The 20,971-nt window shown below is 32.7% G+C and overlaps 3 protein-coding genes across 6 annotated transcripts; 2 read left to right on the forward strand and 1 right to left on the reverse strand.

Annotated features, from left to right (window-relative positions):
- Positions 1 to 4,179: 4,179 nt before the first annotated feature.
- Positions 4,180 to 7,988, reverse strand: LOC107410665 (protein FAR1-RELATED SEQUENCE 5-like). 2 transcript variants are annotated; one of them, XM_025070337.3, is made up of 3 exons: positions 7,831 to 7,988; positions 5,290 to 7,315; positions 4,180 to 4,559 (listed from the first exon to the last, which is right to left on the reverse strand). In XM_025070337.3, exon 2 carries the CDS (start codon positions 7,312 to 7,314, stop codon positions 5,338 to 5,340), a length of 1,977 nt encoding a protein of 658 aa, XP_024926105.2. In that variant the 5' UTR covers position 7,315; positions 7,831 to 7,988; the 3' UTR covers positions 4,180 to 4,559; positions 5,290 to 5,337. The 2 variants fall into 2 exon arrangements, with proteins under 2 accessions (XP_024926105.2, XP_015873603.2); XM_016018117.4 differs by having other exon boundaries at positions 4,180 to 4,570.
- Positions 7,989 to 9,575: 1,587 nt separating this feature from the next.
- LOC107410675 (type II inositol polyphosphate 5-phosphatase 15) lies at positions 9,576 to 18,533 on the forward strand. Of its 3 annotated transcripts, none has more exons than XM_016018132.4 (11): positions 9,576 to 10,517; positions 11,828 to 12,080; positions 12,931 to 13,723; positions 14,404 to 14,528; positions 14,929 to 15,013; positions 15,611 to 15,919; positions 16,025 to 16,292; positions 16,585 to 16,708; positions 17,182 to 17,542; positions 17,715 to 18,105; positions 18,250 to 18,533. In XM_016018132.4, the coding sequence occupies exons 1-10, from the start codon at positions 9,680 to 9,682 to the stop codon at positions 18,066 to 18,068; spliced, it is 3,510 nt and encodes a 1,169-aa protein (XP_015873618.3). In that variant the 5' UTR covers positions 9,576 to 9,679; the 3' UTR covers positions 18,069 to 18,105; positions 18,250 to 18,533. The 3 variants fall into 3 exon arrangements, with proteins under 3 accessions (XP_015873618.3, XP_015873617.3, XP_015873619.3); XM_016018133.4 differs by having other exon boundaries at positions 9,577 to 10,517; positions 15,611 to 15,776; positions 15,879 to 15,919; positions 17,715 to 18,533; XM_016018131.4 differs by having other exon boundaries at positions 17,715 to 18,533.
- Positions 18,534 to 19,374: 841 nt separating this feature from the next.
- LOC107410653 (auxin-responsive protein SAUR32-like) lies at positions 19,375 to 20,284 on the forward strand. Its single transcript, XM_016018104.4, has one exon. It carries the CDS (start codon positions 19,510 to 19,512, stop codon positions 19,885 to 19,887), a length of 378 nt encoding a protein of 125 aa, XP_015873590.3. The 5' UTR covers positions 19,375 to 19,509; the 3' UTR covers positions 19,888 to 20,284.
- Positions 20,285 to 20,971: the final 687 nt, after the last annotated feature.

Genomic DNA, 20,971 nt, shown 5'->3' on the forward strand with positions numbered 1-20,971 from the left:
TTTTGAATTTATATATTTTTTTACTTTTTTAAAACTTTTCTTTCTAATTTTGAGGAAACAAATAAGGTAGAATTTTCAATTCAAAATAAGTAATAAGTTGATATATATATATATATATATATATTGAAATAATATTGGTCTTATCTTTACACTTGAAAAAACGAGAGCGTTTGAAAACATTTTGGGCCAACCTTCCTTGGTAATTTTAGTGTCATAAATTCACAAACCAAAACTCTTGATCAATCCAAATAATAATTAAAATAATAAAACCTTTTTATCAATTTTTTTCTGTTTTCATGTCACACCTTACAATACCAAATGTAATAATTATAATACCCCGTTTCGTTTATCAATTTTTATTTATTTATTAAACAAAATAAATAAAAAGATCCTATGAATTAAATTTATATATAAATAAACGGAGATAAAGATTTTATATACAAAATTACAATTAATTAATTATGTATAAATATTTTTTATGGAATTAATTATATATATATGTATATTTTTTTCAAAAAATTATATTTGTACATAAATGGAGAGAGATATTTTAAATAATACATAGTTGTACTTAAAATGTAATTAGCAACAAACAAAAAGTGGAAGGTTACATTAAGGCACTACCATAAATGGAGGTTTTGTTTACTATCCAACTTGTTTTCAACATCATCAATTTATTTATTTATTTGGGGGGATAAAATCAATTCATAGTTCAATACAAAATTGTTAGTTTTTGTTCCGAAAAATTTGTATTTATCTTAATATTACAGTTTCTAATTTCTATAGATGCCATAGATTCATATTAAGTCACTTACCAAAAAGATTGTCACAGCATTAAAATATAAATATGAGTAGTTCTAGTTGCACTATCATTTGAACTCTATACAGTTTTATTATTGATTTACATTTTTATCCCAATTTAATATTACTATTAAGGATATTTGTTAACTAAATCTATTTAAATAATTTATTTATATAGTCTCATTTTTCCTCTCAAATAATACGTTAAATATATCTATCTAATTTATACTTCATTAAAAATTAGGATTGCAGATACAATAATTATTCACAAATTATGGAAACTCAAAAATATGAAACAGTAAGATGAATTTATTTATTTTTTATTTTTTAATATTGTGTTGATTGCTTTTGTTTGGATTTTTTTCTATCGCTTACCAACAAACAGGTTGGAATAACATTCTTATATTTAATCCTGGTACATTAAAATTCATCTTTTATTTGGAAGTTCAAAATTGAAATTTTTTAATTGTTCAAAAGTGTCCATCTGAACATTATTAAGATGTTTAGAATACGTTTTTTACATGAAGTTTAAAACTGAACATTTTTTAATTATTCAGAAGCATCCATCCGAACATTATTAAGATATTTAGCTTTTATCCATCAAACATTGTATGTACATACAAATATTAAATACTGTACATTATGAAAAATATGCCATTTTTTTTTAATCATTGATAATTTATATGCAATTTAATATAAAAAAAATATGCAGGATGAAAAAGATATAGATAATGGAATTGTCTTGAAAAATAAGATTGAAAAATAATAATAAAACTTTTTGGTCTTGAAAAGAGCAATTATCTTGAAAAATAAGATGCTCATGTTAATCCCAATCTCCAGTACCCTTCATTTTCGTTGGTTTTTTGCTTTCGAATAAATAACATTTTATGCCATTAAAAAAAGAGAAAGAAATAAAAAATAAAATAAAAACTAACCCTAATTCAAAACGAGAAATAAGGAAAAAAAGAATAAGAATATTTTAGTCAATTTAATTTTTATGGGACTGTATATAGTTATTTTAGAATTGTAAAAAGAATTTTTATTTGTAAAAAATATATAATTTTGAAATGGTATGAATTAGGAATATTTTAGAAATAAATAATATTGTATTAAGTAATTTTATATTTTTTATTCATTTAAATAATAGTGTAAAAAAAATGAAACTACAAAGAGTTTTTTTGGAATTATAAAATAAATCACTCTGTAAATATATATATATTAAAAGAAGTTGTTTTACTGTCGCCAAATTGTAACAAAATTTATTAAAAAGAATATAAAATAATATATTTGATTATTATGTTTAACAAAATTCGAAGTTAATATTCTTTAAAAAATAAGTTCAAGAACTAATTTAGTAACCAAAAGTTCAATTAACCAATTTATAATTTACCCTTCAATTCATCAATCAATGCAGCATTCACTTGTTTACAAAAAACATAGTACTGTATAAGCAGATTATTATTTACACTCCTCCTTAATCTAAAACATATTCCTTTCAAAAAAAATCAAAACAAAAAACAAAAACAAAACAAAACAAATCTAAACACATTGCCATATAAGCAGCTAGATCGCAAATGTACATTAACAACATCTACTCGAAATAAATTTTAATAATTAATACTAAAAATTGACTAAAATATATATATATATATATATATAGGACAACAAAATTTCATATGGTTGATTGTCGTATTAAACAACTTATTTGATTTTATGCTGCAATATAGGTGTGATATTTTTTAACAAATAAAATATATATTTTTTTATATTAATTAAAATACGACAGAAGATAAGATGCCGTCCAAACAAGAATGGCTTTTCATAAATAAACAAATAAAAGTAGATATAATATGAGCATAAGAGCATTACAGCTAACTCTCACCTACAAATCTGGAAATGAGATTTTTTTTGTTGACCAAAAATCACATTTCATAAATGAGAAGCAACAAATTGCTGGTCCACGTTTTCATATTTTATATTTATATAAAATAACCCTTAAGATTCATTATCCGGTAACTTTCCCTCCACTTCTTCATAATTTAATATTTCAGTATTAAAAAAAAAAGGATTTGTATAAAACGTGATTAGTGTATATCCTTATTTGGTTGGAAAATATTCTTTTTGTATGTTCTTATTGTCCTTTGATATTACATTACAGATTCTCTACCTTATTTATTTATTTGAAAATGGATTATCAACCTTATTTATTACAAAATATGGGAATCCAGTAGATAACATAACAAGTACAAACAGAAATTCAACATGAGGTTCAAACTTTAAACTACAAACTAAAAATGGAAGCCAAACTAATGATGAATCAATGTTCAAAGCTCTTTTTTTTTTTTTTTTTTGGGTTATCATGTTGAAAGTCAATTCAATGGTGTGTTCCTTGCACTGTATGTTTGCTTTTATTTTTTATTTTTTTGGTATTTGCAATTAATTAATAGCAAGTGGTAACGAAGATTAAATGCTTAATAGCTATTTGATTTAACATTTTGATGGTGGGCTGCTTGTGGAGATCGCTCTAGTGCTAGCAAAAGCTTGATAATGGGCTTAATATCACAACTTTTTAATGAAAAAGGAAAACGAAAGACAGAGAAAGCCATTTGTTTACCAGATATTTTTAAGACTCGCGTGGGAGGAGCAAAGTGGTTAGAGCACCATAGACCGGCTAGTGGACGCTGGGTTTGAGTTTTGGGGGAAGGGAAGACAGGGACTGTTATCTGTTTTAAAAAAAAAAATTATTTTTAAAAATAAAAAATTATTTTCAAGATAAAAATGTATTGTTAACCATCAGTTTTCAAAAATTATTTTCAGAAAACAAATAGAAAATAAAACAAAAAACAATAAAAATATGTTTTTTTTAGTTTTTAAAAAAATTAAAAATATGCTGATTTATTATATTTGATATTTGAGCGTACAAAATCGAAAGAATGACAATTTGTCCCGCATAACTTAAAACTGCATACATTGCTCCTAAAAATATGTTTTTAATTTTTGAAAATTGTTTTTAAACACAATGGATCAAACACTAATTATTTTCATAAAACAGTAGAAAATTGCTTTTGTTCTATAATTTGAAAATAATGTTTTGAAATAAAAATAAAAAACATAGCCAAATAGGAAGCCTTTTTGGTTCATGTTATTATTAGGGGGAATAATTTTAAAATAAAAATAAATGGCTGTATAACTTGGAAACTATTCTACCGTTTTTAAAAAACAACATTTCTTGGGCAGATTCTTAGATCCAAAGATTTGATTGCACATGTTCGCTAAGCTCTCTCAGCCCACCAAATTCTTAACCCTACTAAAGCTCTTGCAGTCCAAGTCACCAAACAACAGATTCTAAGAAAATGCCCAAAGAAACAGAGAAGGGTGGAGAATAAAAAATAATAATAATCATTATAATAATAATAAAAGAAAGTTATAATAAATATATACATATATATATATATATATATTCCATAGAGAATGAAAAAATCCAAAAACAAAAAGGGTTGTCAAGCTACACAGATGCACAAATTGAGCCGGCTACCACACCAAAAAGGAAAGAACACTAACTTTTAACCTACAGAAACTAAAAAGAGACTACCAAAGATTTTCCAATCGCTCAAAGAGCAATCATCATCATCATCTTCATGTTCTGTCACTACTTTCTCTATGAATCTCTTGCAAACCTCCCTCAATCACAGCTTTTTATCTTGATGGTTCGCTTCCACTCTGGCTGTAAGTGAGTACACGATCCGACTGGCAGATTACTAATGAACACCTAATATTTCAAGTGCACATCGAAATATCAAGGAAAATAATGAACTTAGAAGGAGCGAGAATTCCACAAAGTGAATAGCTTTTTAAATTCTAGACAGACATGAACAAGTGGATCCAAAAATAACCAAAAATGAGTACAGGGCATTAATATTATACATCCAGAGCTTCTATAGAATGCTACTGATAAAGCCATGGAACAATGCCTGAAACATTTGAAATTCAATTCGTACCGAACACAAATGCCAACTGATAAGAAATAACAACAGTTTCAATGGTGTGGTTCATAGCACATGAAGTTTTTCTTTGCATAAATCCATCGCACATGAAGTTGCTAAAATCAAGTTTAGTACCCTGTTATTTAATCATAGCAATGTTCAATACAGAAGAAGTAGTCCTAGGTTAATCACATAAATGAAGTATATACTGTGCTTTCCCAACTGTTGACTAGATTTCACATCTCACAACTTTAGTTACTTTTAGATTTTCATGCCACAATAAACACCTAAAAGCAATCAATTTCGGATGCTTAAGAGGATATGAAGTTCAAGGCAGTCAGTTATTGAAGATGCAACTTAAAGAATTCAGCTTATATAGCTCTCAAAAGGGTCTCATGTTAGAACAAACATAAGAATGATATTAGTGGTTAATGTGAAAATGCAAGCAGTAAAGAGAAAGAGAGAGAGAGAGAGAGAGAGAGAGAGAGAGAGAGAGAGAGAGTACGCTTTTGATCTTCTGGAGATTTATACTCCAATATCCTTCAATGGTATTTCATCTTGTTGACACATGTTCAACACCATTACCCATATTAATTTTCTTAACTCTACTTTGAATGTCTTCCAACATATTCAGTAAGACATTAGTCCCTTCCTCAGTGAGAGATGCATCATCGATAACAGTTGAAAACAATTGAGACAATTTTGCATGCCTTGACATCAATGATCGGCTCTGGAAACTTTTTATTTCTCCACCACTCTTTTCCCAAAGAGGACCATTTTTTGCACCTTTCGTCCATCTTTGAAGAATATACTGAGTTGGCAATTGCAGGAATTGTTTAATCCTAAAATATGTCAGCATATGCCTACATGGAATTCCTTTATATTCAAACTGTTGACAACTACAAGATACAAAATCCGACAACTTATTATAAACAAGTTTTTGAGATTTTGATGAACATTCTTCAAATGTTTGAACAGCATAAGAGACACTCACTTCATCTTCACACAGGTTATTTATGATACAGGCACTGCTCTCAAATATCTCATCTTGAAAAGATTGAAAAACTTTTCTTGTATAAACCCTTGCCATTTGTTTCTCAATCGGCCACATGGATTGCAGTAGTGGTTGTTCATTAATATCATAATGGTCAGCCATCAACTCTTCATACCGTTGTTGTTGAAGTGCTCTATTAAAGCGTATGATAAAATCCATCAATGAGTGCTTCTTTGAAATGCGCCTTTCAAGAAATGAATGACAACTTTCTGTTGCTTGACTACTTGACACTTCTGCTGCAAACATGTGCTTAACATATATTGGGACCCATCTACCACGCTCTTCATATAATTGGCAAAGCCAATCATTATCTTCCAATTTATTTTTTTGTATCTTACCCCTCCAGCTTCTTTCAAACTCTTCAATTGTCTCTGAGTTCAAAATAATGTTCCTCAACAAATGATAGTTTTCTACAGAAATTAAAGGATTAATCTTTTCAGAAAATTGATATAAGATGTGCCATAAACCATAACGTTGAAAAGTCTTTGGAAGAACTTGGGCGACAGCTTTTGAAATTGCAGGAACTTGGTCTGTGACTATCATTTGAGGTACAACTTTAGACATCGCATTCATCCACTGATTAAATAACCAAACAAAGGATTCCGTTGTCTCATCACATAAAAGCCCACAACCCAACATAGTAACCTGACCATGATGATTAAACCCTGTAAATTGAGCAAAAATCATCCCATATTTGTTTGTGTTGTACACTGTATCAAAAGCAACAACATCGCCAAAAAAAGTATACGACCTCCTCGAGTAAGGATCGACCCAAAAGCACCTAACCAATCTGTCTTCTTTGTCTTTTTCAAAACCAAAGTAAAAGCCATGATTTTTTTCCCTCTCTAATACAAACAATTCAATCAACGTCTCTCCATCGATTTGCATCACTTCTTCTCTCAACTCTCCTTCATACAACTCTGCTTTACAGTTTCTAATATCTCTTTCTGTATCTGCACCATGTTCAATCCCTGTTACTCTTGCTTTTTTACTTGTTGATACATTTTCATCAGATGACCGTCGAACCGATGTCTCTTTTGCACTTGACAACCGAGAATGGGATCTTAGCAAGTGGACTTTACTAGGAGTTGCAAGTTCATGATTGTGTTCCTCTACAAATTTACTGACAGTCCAAAGGGGGGGATTTCGCTTAACCAAAGTTAACTTAGCCTTACAACCCACACGGACAATTCCCCGAGTCCTTTCACCACTTCGTGCCACTGCATATTTAAATTTTTTCTGATAAGTTTCATTTGTTTCTCCTTCCTTATAGCAAACAATTTTTTTCCAAATGAGTTCACCGGTACCAGGTCTCTTCCTACTATTACTCAATCTAACACTAAATCCAGCTTCTCTTGCATATCTATTATAAAACGCATATGCCCCTTCAATTGTTTGAAACTCCTGACCAACTTCAGGTTTATGTTCATCTGCAACTTGGGGTATGTATGGTTGAACAGAAGGTTCTCCTTTCATCCTAAAAATAAAAAATAAAAATAAAAATAAAAATACCCTTTAACAGTATTAGAATTTTCTGAAAAACAAAATTTTAATTTTATCAAATTCTAAAAGATTAAATTAGTCTAATAAACTAATTTAACAAAAACGCTCACATGCCAGTATAATACAGTGAAGTTGAGTATAATAGAGTAAAACTGTAGTATGAATATCGCTTGGTAAAGCATTGTATACTAGCAGTAATCTCATGCAACCATTTTAACAAATTACTTTTTGATTATGAGTTTGACAAATCTTTTACGTGCTTTCATTTGATGTATCTTCGGCTATGCATTCGATCAAAGGTAAAGATTGATATGAACTGCAAACTTTTACAACAAAAAAACAACCAAGAAAATCTACTTCCAATTCTAAATGATTAAAAAAAAAATAAAAATAAAAAAACCCAAAAACCCCCCAAATAAAAAATTGTATGAAATTTTTTTGTTAAGCTAAATTACATAATCCACATTTAAGAAGGATAAATAAACTCACACGAAGATTTGGGGGATGAATCGGTGAATCACGTCGGTCTGACGATCTTCCGGCGATGCTCCGGCGAAAGCGCGGGTTCCAAATGGAGTGAAGCTAAGAAATGGCAGTGAGATAGACTACCAATAGAGAAGCCAGTCGGTGAGAGTGCATTATTCAGTGGCAGTTTGAAAACGACGTCATTCTATAGCTTAAAACAAAACCACGTCGTTTTTCTCATGTGATTCTATTTTGTCTTTATTTACAACTATGCAAATGCCATTTTGTATTTTTCGCCTATACCTCTAAATTTTGCATTTACGTCCTAAACTTTGTAGAAATTTGCGCTTATGCTTCTAGATTAGAAGTGTAGTTGCAAAGTTTTTAATATATTTAAAGGTATAAGTGAGAAATATAAAATTTAAAAAACAACAAAATAAAGTATTGATTGAGTTGATAGTAAATTGTAATTCTAGAGAATCAAAATTAAAATTTAAATTGAAATACCTTTTATTGAAATAAAATATATCTATTAATACTTGAATATTACATAATGCTCTCAAATTATACATGCCGTGCAAGAAAAGAAATTCCATTATACAATAAATATTATACATTATTATTATTATTTTTTTTTGGTAGATACAATAAATATTATACATTATATATCTATGAACTGAAAATTTGATAAGTGATACGTGATGAATGTGTTATCTGCGTATGTTAAGAGAGGCTATGTTTGTATAGGTGTTTGAAAGCCTCACTTCTCATAAATAAATAATTAAATCAATCAATATATAAAATGCATATATGACTTTGAGATCCATCGGTGTAGCTAACTTTCACCTAGAAAGTTAAGAAAATAATTTTGGTGCATTGACCAAAATCACATTTCATAAATGAAAACACTACAAACTTATTCCTTCTCCTCCACCACTAATAAAATTTGAAAACAAAAAACAAAGCCACCAACTTGTTGCTCCTTATACACAGATCATCTTAATAGGCCATCTTACATGGCAAAGTTGATTAGCAATATTTCATATTCAATCTTTCACTTCCTTTTAATCAAAAGCTTAAGTCACATGTATAATATAACACGTTTATTGGATTAGATCAATAGTTAACGAAAAGAAACTATTGAACGATAAATTGGTTTTTTAAATTAAAAAATAGAAAGAAATAAGTATTCAATCAAAGCTCATGTATACTTTTTTTTTGATAAGTAAGCTCATGTATACTTCGTTAGAATGCCCGTACGGACAATTTTATGTAATTAATATTAAAAAATAAAAATAAAAATTTATGTAACTAATAATCATTGAATATGGCATTATTAATTAAATGTCCGTTCCATCTGACCGAAAAATTATTGCAACCAAACATGTGACTATTTTACAACCAAAAAAAAAAAAAAAAAAAAAAATCGTGTTCTTTTAAAAAATGGAAAAAAAGAATGAAGAAATATTTAAATAGTAAAATCTTTCAGTTTCGACGTGATATCCACACTAACCACCGTTGGATTCGAGATCGGATGTTGAGTTGGCGGTGGGATCCACATAGGACGTAAAAAAATGAATTACACGTCCACATCACATCATCGAAATCGAAAACATGACCTTCACGTTCTTAAAAATAACTTCTCGTTTTCTCGTCATTCACATGATCTCATCTACTATTCTCATATTCTCGTTATAAATCGTCCGAAATTCTCGTCACGGACAAACTTTACGCACTGTAAGGTTTTTTTTTTTTTTCCCCTTTATATTCTGTGCCTAGATTTTCTCACTAACTCTGAAACTCCTCTCTCTTCTTCATCTTCTTCTTCTTTCCATTTCCGACATCAATCTGAACATTTTCTTCAGCTCCTTCAATGGATCCGAATCTCGACGAGCCCGACTATTTATTCTCCGGAGCCGGCGCCGGAGCCACTCGTTCATACTCCGGTGACCTCTTAACTCCGTCCGCTCCATCTTCTCAATTCCTCGACTCTTCCTCCGACGATGAAGAGCAGCAAAACGACGTGAACAGAAACGACGCCGTATTGATGGAGTCCACCTCTAAGCGACTCGATAACATGCTCCAATTCCTCGACCGCAAGCTCTCCATGAAGAACGACGACAATACCAATAACTATTCCGCTACTTACTCCACCAACTGCGTCACTTCCATTTTGGATAACGATTACGTCCAAAACGACGTCGTTGGGCAGCGAAACGCTTCGCTTCCCGAGTTTGTCGCCGGTGGCGGAGGCGCCGGAATCTTCAGGCTTCCGCTTCGGGCCGCCGTGCACCCCAATCGACCTCCGAGCCTCGATGTGAGACCCCACCCGCTCAGGGAGACTCAGATTGGTCGATTCCTTCGCACCATTGTAGCTACACGCTCTCAATTGTGGGCTGGTGCTGAGTGTGGACTTAGGATTTGGGATTTGAACAATTTGTACGGAGCTTCTTCGACGACGAAATGTCATGGGGATACGCTGCCGTTTAGGGAGTCTGTAAGGACTTCGCCGGCTCTGTGTTTGGTGGCGGATGAGGGTACAAGGGTGGTTTGGAGTGGGCATAGAGATGGAAAGATTAGGTGTTGGAGGATGGAGCAAGAGATTGGTGTTGGGGTTGAGTCTGGTTGTGCTACTGAGACTCTTTTCAAGGAAGGGTTGTCGTGGCAGGCTCATAGGGGTCCTGTTCTTTCGCTTGTTATCTCTTCCTATGGTAATTGTTGCTCAATACCTGTTATTATTTGCATTTTGGTATACATCTGTGTGCGTGTTTTTTTTCGCGTTACTTGGTTGTTTTAATTTGATCGTATAGTGCAATTATTACATTAGTATTTTTAAGATGAGCAAGGAAATTTTGTTGGAGCCAAAATAAACCAGAGATTAGGATCTTTAGAAACAATAGATAAATGGGTTTATAAAGTACGGCCTCTTATTATCCAATAAATCAAAGACGGGGTCATAAACATAATGGCTCCTTCAGAAACTCAAAATTGGTTATTGAAATCCCATAACATATTTTTATGTCTTCAAAAAATCTTTTTGCTCAAAATTGGAAAATAAAATTACAATAATGCTCATTATGGTTTTACATATCTTCTCATATATTATTATTATTATTTTTTTCAGTTTTTTTTCATTACTTCTCCTTGGATTTTTATTCTTTTGCACTGCTTTCTTGCGTTGGTCACATGTCATCCAACAGTTAGTCGATCAAAATTATTTTTTTAATGGAAAACCTACCCACATATTTATAGACAAGTAGACTAACCTCTCATTTACACTTTATGGTAAGTGTTGCTTGCATATAGTTAATAAGAAAGTAAAGAATTAATGTTTGTTTAAGAGGAGGTTTAATCTAAAATTTTGTGTCCCAGTCGCAAATTCTGACTCCATTACATGTTGCTAGGGCATGAGCCAGAACAAGTTATTTAAAAAGAAAGTTATGTAACAATTAAGAATAGAAACTTATATTTTGGCAAGAATTTCATATTGGTAGTATTGTTTGGGTACATTACCCTATTATTTCTCCCCCACAAGGCTATATTTTTATTCTTTTCTCTCTACTATTTGTTTTAGATTGCCTATCCTATCTCTCAATAGTTTAATTGAATATTGTGATTGCAGCCTCTCTTTGTTTAGTTCAAGCTTGTTTTTTTAGGCAGTTATGAACAAATATAGAAAAGTTAAATCTTGATGTCAGTATTATCTTACCAAGCAATATGTTTCTTTGCCACCTGAAACTAAAACAAAGAAAGAGTGTCTGGCCAAAAGAGAAGGAAAAAGAAATGATATTACTTGCAATACCATAATTTTTTTTTTCTAGTATTATAAGTCTGTAACATCGTATGGTCGGTTATAAAGATACACATTTACAATATTATCAGTTGATCCTTTGATCTAATCAGTCAGCTTAGCAAGTGGGATTGCAAAGATAGTTCCTTTGTTTCATTTACAATATGATCTGTGTTGATCCTTTGTTTTCTGTTATTCATTATTTTGCTTTCTTCTTTCTCTTTGATGCAGGGGATCTATGGTCTGGTTCAGAGGCTGGTGCCATTAAAATATGGCCGTGGGAAGCCATCGAAAAATCACTTTCTTTAACCACTGAAGAAAGGCCCATGGCTGCATTAATAGTTGAGAGGTCATTTGTTGACCCTAGGGGCCAAGTGGCTGTAAATGGTTTTGGTAATATATTAACTTCTGATGTTAGGTACTTGTTATCGGATACTTCTAGAGCAAAAGTGTGGAGTGCTGGTTATGTATCATTTGCACTATGGTATGCCTACTTTATCCGTATATTTCATTTACAGTTTCGAAGTATTTACTGTTGCTGGATTTGCAGATTTGTCTTTGGAGTAAACTGGACTCTTCTTTGTATATGATTATAAAATAAATCTTAAACTCTTCTTTGTTCAATATCAAGTATTAATCTACGCGATAATTGCTTTACATTATTACTCTTGCTGAGTAAATTAATACTAAAACAATATCAAGTTCTTAACTTTTTTAGACTTGTTCAAGGAATTATATCTCTTGTTGTTTATGCTATGCTGGAACCACCTACTCCAGTCTGTCTTCAGTTATTTATTCATTTACTGTTTCCCTCCCTTTGTCTATGAAGTTGGGCACTCTAATCAGTTTACTTATTAAAAAATATCCACATATGATTACTGTGAGAAGAAATGAGTTTGATTTTTTTTTAACCACCATTTTGTTATCATATGCTTAGCTTCTTTTTCTAATGTAATGACCTTAGGCTTTTTGGTTTATAGCATATATAAGAAGAAACATTCTATGGGAATTTAATGGCTCATCAATGTTTGCTTATAAAACTTTAGAGCTAAAATGAATTATTTTTGTCACATCACTATCTGAAAATAAAGACAATATTGGTTTCTGGAGAGGGAAGAATTTTCATATTGACCTTAAATTTTTGCAGTTCTCTCCACAATTACATGCTTAATGTGCCATGTGTGGATCGAATATGTGCATTGTGTATTTTTGTATATTATGTGAAGTGGTACATGTTTCTACATTTCCAAGTGATAGCATGTAATTTCTACATTTCCAAGTGATGGCATGTAAGTTCATGGATTTAAGTTATGCTACTAGTTGTTATATTACAGGGATGCTCGTACAAGGGAGTTACTGAAAGTGTTCAATACAGATGGCCAGATTGAGAATCGAGTGGACATATCAGCGGTACAGGACTTATCTTATGAATTTGTTTCTGGAGCTAAAAAGGAGAAAGCACAAAGTTCTGTTGGGTTCTTCCAGCGCTCACGTAATGCTATAATGGGAGCAGCAGATGCTGTACGTCGAGTTGCAGCCAAGGGTGGCTTTGGAGATGATAATCGAAGAACTGAAGCACTTGTGATGACTGTAGATGGTATGATTTGGACTGGATGTACAAGTGGCTTGCTTGTGCAGTGGGATGGAAATGGAAACCGTATACAAGAATTTCATTACCATTCTTTTGCTGTGCAATGCTTCTGCGCATTTGGTCTGCGAATATGGGTTGGCTATGCGAGTGGTACTGTCCAGGTACTGGACCTTGAGGGTAATCTGCTTGGAGGATGGGTAGCTCACAGCAGTCCTGTTATAAACATGAGTGCAGCAGCTGGTTTTATGTTCACCTTGGCTAATCATGGTGGTATACGTGGATGGAATGTTACATCACCAGGACCTCTTGACAGTATAGTGCGTTCAGAGTTGACTGGCAAAGAATTTTTGTATACACGGATAGAAAATCTGAAAATTTTAAGTGGTACATGGAATGTTGGACAAGGTAGAGCTTCTCATGACTCGCTTATATCCTGGCTAGGTTCTGTGGCCATTGATGTTGGCATTGTTGTTGTTGGGTTGCAAGAAGTTGAAATGGGTGCTGGTTTTCTTGCCATGTCTGCAGCTAAAGAGACTGTAAGTTATAATACAATATTTTATGTTTTCCTTCTTTTGTTTCCCTTAACTTTCTTTCTTTTATTTCTCATTAGACTTGGGTTTCAAGCCGAAATTATTTTTAAGGAGCTTGCAAGCCTTTACCTAAAGAAGATTGGGTAAAAAGAAAAAAAGTTATTGAAGGTGTTTTATAGTGAAAACTAGCAAATGAAAAAGAGAACTTGATCATTTATAGAAAAAAAGCTTAAAAAGTGATGCTTCACTTATCCTGCTTTTCTAACTCTAAATCAAACTCAAATATGAAATGCACCCTCTGTGTGTGGCTCCTCTAACCAACTACAGTATTATGGTGCTCCTATTATGCTTCCTTATTGATCAACCTTTTGCTGACTCACCATGCTCTTCTACTCTAGTCTCTAACGATCCCATAATTTATACAAGCTGCTTTTTTGATTTATTAAAATGTCTGTTTATAATTGTGTTGCGTCTTGATTGTTAGTGATGTGTAATTTTCTGTATCTACTCATTTAAGTGCTTCTTAGTATGCTTTAATCTGGTGGGTTGATATCTTATTATTTTATTCTTGTGAATGAAAGGATGAAAATATAAAATTATGGTAAGATGTATTCATGTCTTTTTTATATGCATAAATATCCTTGGGTGTTTCATTTGTCACTGGCTTCTATTTTGCTTTTCTGTAGGTAGGTCTTGAGGGGAGTTCTGTTGGGCAGTGGTGGCTGGATATGATTGGGAAAACATTAGATGAAGGATCAACATTTGAACGTGTTGGCTCTAGACAGTTGGCAGGCTTGCTTATTGCTGTGTGGTCAGTTCTTTTCATAGGAATATCCATTGTGAACTTTTGTTATTCATACATATATATTCCGCTGTTAGCAAGTTGTCGTCAGCTTTATTCATATAATATGTAAAGCTGGTTTCTTTTTTCCTTCAAGGTTAAGTGTTTTTCTTTACATTAAATGAAGGCTTCTCATTTTTTTCTTTTTTTCCCCATTTATATGACGTTGTTACATAGTATGCTTGCATAATGTTGCATCAGAATTGAATATGAAGCAATGTAGTGATAGAATTTTCTTCTGAAGTTAAGGAAAACCACATTTATTTGCAGTTTTCAATAGTGTTTCATTGCATTTACTTATTTAATCTGTAATCATACTATGGCCTCTATCCTTCACTATTTTCTCATGTGGTTGAATTTTGTCTTTCAGGGTGAGAAGTAATCTTAAGGCTCATGTTGGAGACGTTGATGCAGCAGCCGTTCCATGTGGCTTTGGGCGAGCTATTGGTAATAAGGTCTGGCTTGCTTTTTCAGCTGATTTCATGGTTAATAAACTGGGGCATTGTTAATTTCATTCATTTTAAGGTCTGGCTAGCTCTCTTAGCTGATTTCATGGTCAATAAATTGGGGCATTGTTAATTTCATTCATTTTAAAGGCTTTCTGTAAAGAAAATGAAAACTAATAAGATAAGCTAGGTTACTTGGTCATAGTTAGTTTTTTGTTCTTGGATGGATTATTTTAGCTTTATAAATTGCATTTGGATATTATACAGTCAAACTATATATTTGATGAAAATTAATCTGAATGTGAGTTATAAACAACAAATGTTTCTGTTTCATTTTCCTTTAGATGCATTGTTAGTTATTACTGAACAAAATGTATTACCCACTCCACTCTTTGTTGATCAAAATGTCCCAGTTCTTGTCCTGATTTAAGTATTGCGGTATCCTCTAGATGGTTTGCATCTGCCTTTTGCATCTAATCCACTTCATGCACATAACTGTTGGAATTTTGTTCATATAATGTTATATTTTCCTCCTAGCAGAATGGATTTTCATTATGTCATTTAGGCTGTTCTTATTATTGATGTGGCAAATGGTTGTCTGAGCAGGGAGCTGTTGGATTGAGAATCAGAGTGTATGACAGGATAATGTGCTTCGTTAATTGTCACTTTGCAGCACATTTAGAAGCAGTTAGTCGTCGCAATTCAGACTTTGATCATGTATATCGAACAATGACCTTCAGCCGACCAACCAACATTTTCAATGTTGCTTCTGGTACAGTGCTGTACCTACTCTTGTACTGTTCACTTACCTTATTAATGTATCTATCATGGCTTGTTTATAGATCTGGCTTGCCATTGGTCCTTTCTATTGCAGCTGGTGCTTCATCTGCTGCTCAAACATTTCGTGGTATCAATGTACGTATATAATTTGATTGTCATTGTGACTTATTTGATCTTTAAGTAATTTGTTAAGAGCCAATTTTCTTCCGCTATTGTGATAAAATTTTGATTCTTTAACAGGCTCTTGGTGCTAACTCTGCAGAAGGGATGCCTGAATTATCTGAAGCTGACATGGTCATATTTCTGGGTGATTTTAATTATCGGCTTGATGATATATCTTATGATGAAGCTAGAGATTTTGTTTCACAAAGATCCTTTGATTGGCTTAGAGAAAGGGATCAGCTCCGAGCAGAAATGGAAGCTGGAAACGTCTTTCAAGGCATGCGTGAAGCAGTTATTACATTTCCTCCTACATACAAGTTCGAAAGACACCAAGTTGGCTTAGCAGGTGCAATTTTCTCTATTATTTGGTTCAATATAACTGTATTGGGTAGGAACCCTATAAAGGGAAAGAAATTTTAGTAATTTATGTTTCTGGTAACTACTTTATTTGTTTATGTAATTTCTATGACCTTTTTGGTGCCTGAAACTCATGTGATTATAAGTTTCTGCTTCCAATTAGATATTTAAAGGGGTGAAAGGTCTCTGAATAAGCATTTCAGTTTCTTTCTTGAAGACTTCTTGATCAATGCTGCTTAAAAGCTTCTTAATGTAGACTCTTTTACATTGTCTTTCTGTAGGGTATGATTCTGGTGAAAAGAAGCGCATTCCAGCATGGTGTGATAGAATCCTCTACCGTGATAGCTGCACATCATCAGTATCAGAATGCAGTCTAGAGTGTCCTGTTGTCTCTTCAGTATTGCAGTGAGTTTTATTTAGCAAATATATTCGTTTCATTTGTGGAGAATTCAATAGATACTGTTTTGCCTATTAATATTTTTGGACGTGCATTTTTCAAGGCCATTTTTACATCACTTCAATTCCCTAGAGGTTTCCTAGTATAATAGACCTTGTTCAACTTATTTGAACATGTCTGCTGTCAAGGCCAAATTTAGACCACATTTTACCAACGGCTATCATGCTCATCAAATTTCATGCTGGCTGGAACACTCTCACCGTTTGGTTTGCATGAAATCCCATCTTGATGTTTGATGTGTCAACAAATGGATACGATTTGTATGACAGAATATGCACCCCATGAATTAACTGATTTATTTGACATCCATCCAGTTGCAATTTGTATATACACATATAATTGTTAAATATTAATGTATAATATATATACGTGTTTTTCAACCATTCTTTTCCTGTGAAATTTGACACCCCCTGTTCAATAGGTATGAGGCTTGCATGGATGTCACAGACAGTGATCACAAACCTGTTCGTTGCATATTTACTGTTGATATTGCTCGGGTTGATGAATCAGTTAGGAGACAAGAGCTTGGAGAAATTCTTAATTCGAATAAGAAAATCAAATGTATGCTTGAAGAATTATACAAGATTCCGGAGACCATTGTCAGTACAAACAACATAATTCTTCAAAACAAGGACACCTCCATCTTAAGAATCACCAATAAAAGTGGGAAAAAAGATGCTTTATTTGAAATAACTTGTGAAGGACAGTCTACCATTAGGGATGATGGCCTTGCATCAGATCATTGCCCTAAAGGTTCCTTTGGCTTTCCGCTGTGGCTCGAGGTAACTTACCATACTACGAAATATGTGCTTTCTTATAGCAATCGTGCTCAAGGTGAATTTACATCAAAATTCAAAGCTATGAGATACGGACTAACCATCTTACTTACGAGCCGTTGTTTAAAAATCAAAATGTGTTCTTAAGCATTCATGTTAGTAATTCTTCTGTAACCAGGTCATTCCGGCAGCTGGCATTATCAGACCAGATCATATTGTAGAAGTGTCCATTCATCATGAGGATTTCCAAACCCTTGAAGAATTCGTTGATGGCATCCCACATAACTGTTGGTGTGAAGATGCCAGAGATAAGGAAGTTATATTAGTGGTTAAGGTGCGTGGGAAGTACACAACTGAGACTAGAGACCATCGCATCCGGGTGCGCCACTGTTTTCCAGACAAGAAGAAACAAATTGGTCATGACCCTGATACAAGGCAAATCAAAGGAACCGTTCTTCACCGGTCTGATGTCCAACGCCTCAGCAGTTCATATGATGTGGTTGACCACCTGAGAAATTTGCATAGCCCTTGAAGTTTCCAAACGTTTTCTTGAAAATGCACTTATTGAGGTGAGAGAAAAAAGGGGCTTAATCGTCCCCCTTTTAGTCAAACATTAATTCTCCAAGAATCTGGGTGTAAATACAGGAAAATCCAGGTTGGCTTTCTGGGGCCTTTTTTTTTTTAAAATTTTTTTTATTTTAATACTTTTGCAGAGTATTGTCCATAGCGTCTTCATCGAGTTTGGTGTCATTCTTTGAACTTTATTCAGTTTGCAAGCAAACGCCCAGTCCAATTTATTTTATAGTTTTCAGGGCTGGTTTTTAGTTACAAACTGTACAGGAAAAGGGAATACCAAAAGCAGCACAGAGGGTGTGTAAACGTATGAGTTTTTAAATTTTCCCATTTTCTTATCATAGTTTTTCGTCGAGTTCCTTCTTGAGGGTGTATTGACAATATTTGACATTGAATGATAAAAGCTACTTTTTGGCTTTTCTTCTTTTGTTCTTCTTTTCGGTAATATTCTCTTGTTTTGTTCTTGCTTCAATTTTTATTGCAACTATTCATAGGGGAGTATATAAATAATAAAGTGAAAAGTAAATTCTTCTGTACGGACTACAAAAAAAACCATGCATGGACAATATTATGTATCATATACTACCTTTTTAACCAATTATAAAAGCAAAATTTGTTTAATATGTACATTTAATATGATTATTATTAATATTGTTAAACCGACATGTATTAAATTTAATATTGCTAGCTGTGCATGAATCTCAATATTATCATAAATTACAAAAACTCCTAGACTATTCTATTCCCTTGTAATCCTAACGAATCCGAAGGGCTGCTTGGATCTCATACGAAGCTTCTTCTATGATAAGCACGAAAGATAAGGTAGAGGCAAGAGCTTCTGTACTGTACCTTGTCTTTTCATATCACTGTAAGGATATGCATGATTATAGAGATTAATAAAAGTTATATAATATTAAGTCTACATTATTTGTTATATGATATATAAATTTTACAAAAAGAATATGTAAATCCTGTATTATAAAAAACTTGCCATTAGTTTACTGTTGATAATAAATTTGAAAGTCTAATAATAATCCAATTTATTATAGCAGAAATGATATGTACATTGCCAAATTTATGGCACCGAGGACAAGTGGCTCCATGTGTAGCTCAATTATTTATGTCACAGTACACCATGTGGGGTCTTATCAAAGAAGGAAAAAAAAGGAAGGACAACATGTGAGGTCTCTTTGATACAAACGTAAATATTGTTTATGTGGAAAAGTCTCAATTCATATGGTCCATGCTGAGAGATATTTTATTAAAGAAGCAAGATGGAATGATCGGGTATATATATATATACGGTTAAGTACGCACACATTCAGCTCTGGGTAGAAAATTCAAGGTTTGTGTGCTAGAGGTTGTCCACACCTTCTTCGTCGACCTTCAACTACCACAATATGAAGAACTCTGCAAAAGAAGGTCATCAAAAACAGCAGGCAACAACAACGATGAAACGCAGAGTGGCCCCACAAGGTTGCTTCACTGTGTACGTCGGACCACAGAAGCTGAGGTTCGTGATCAAGACCCAGTATGCAAACCACCCTCTGTTCATGAAACTGCTTGAAGAAGCAGAGTCGGAGTACGGATACAACAGCCATGGCCCTCTTGTGCTTCCATGCAACGTTGATGTATTCTACAAGGTGTTGATGAAAATGGAGGGTGAGGATCGTGAGGTTGCTGATGGGAAAGGGGGTGGATTTGGTAGCAGGCCATGTCCTCATGCCTCCTACCAATATCTCAGCCCTTTCCATTTGTATGTTGTAAATCAGATATAGATATACATATATATATATATATATATACACATGGTCTTGATGGTCTCTGTCTCTGTTTCTGATCTAGATTTACATATATTATATATAATAATAATAATATTAGTTTCCTTAAATATATATATATATATATATGTGTGTGTGTGTGTGTGTGTATGATCTTGATAGGAGAGACATAAGAGGGTTTTGCTAGATGAGACTTATGCTTTTTGGGTTGTGCTTTGATTGGTTAGATAAAATTTTATACATATTGTAAAAGTCGGAGAGGTTTAATTTCTGCGTATTTTTGCTGTGCATGTATGAAAGGGGACTGATATATTCCCCAAAAGAATATTGTAATGAAGATGATGATGATGATGATGATAAATGAGTAACACTATTTTGGTTTTTGCTTTGTGTATATCGTTTGAATTGGGAATTTTTGAATCGATATTATATTTCTGATACATAAACATTGAAGGAATTATATATATATATATATATATAACTAAGAGTAATTTATTTCAATATGTATATATATATATATAATTATATATGTATGGGTTAATTGAAAATTATGAGTTGTGGTGATCTGCTAATGAATAAGGTAGGTAGATCCATCCAAGGCTATGAACATCAAAAGAGAATGATACACAAACTATTAAATCTGAAGCTAGTCTTGGAGTATTCTTAGTATATTCTTGGAATAAAAAAGTTGCGAAATTGTAAAGAAAGGAATGAATTTTTGTTTTTTATTTTTTTATTTTGACAAATTGAAAAGGAGGAATTTTTAGCATAAAGCCTTGAAGCAGGGAGATGGATATCGTCATTGCCAGAACGTTTTTACTGACTAATCAAAGACTTCTATTTCAATTTTGCTGACTAACAGCAGCACAAAACGTTTTTGGCCTAAAAAGTCTAATAACGTTAGCACCGACCTAAAAGAAAAACGTTGACCATCATAAAAGTTTCTCCTCGGTCCATGTCATGCCAACGATTTCATACATAGGAAGCCAGAGGAAAAATCAACAAAAGTTCACCATTTTCAATTGAAATTATAAGTCAATAAGTACTTTGTTATGTTAAATTCCATGAACATAATTGTTTA

Source organism: Ziziphus jujuba, chromosome 10 (genome assembly GCF_031755915.1).
Source record: "Ziziphus jujuba cultivar Dongzao chromosome 10, ASM3175591v1".
NCBI classification, from domain to species: domain Eukaryota; kingdom Viridiplantae; phylum Streptophyta; class Magnoliopsida; order Rosales; family Rhamnaceae; genus Ziziphus; species Ziziphus jujuba.

Excerpts from the sequence above, each read along its gene's own strand:
- LOC107410653 (XM_016018104.4), top strand. The coding sequence starts at position 19,510 with ATGAAGAACTCTGCAAAAGAAGGTCATCAAAAACAGCAGGCAACAACA.
- LOC107410665 (XM_025070337.3), bottom strand. The coding sequence starts at position 7,314 with ATGAAAGGAGAACCTTCTGTTCAACCATACATACCCCAAGTTGCAGAT.
- LOC107410675 (XM_016018131.4), top strand. The coding sequence starts at position 9,680 with ATGGATCCGAATCTCGACGAGCCCGACTATTTATTCTCCGGAGCCGGC. Across the intron at positions 10,518-11,827 it reads GCTTGTTATCTCTTCCTATG|GGGATCTATGGTCTGGTTCA; the intron begins GTAATTGTTGCT and ends TCTTTGATGCAG. Across the intron at positions 13,724-14,403 it reads TGTCTGCAGCTAAAGAGACT|GTAGGTCTTGAGGGGAGTTC; the intron begins GTAAGTTATAAT and ends GCTTTTCTGTAG.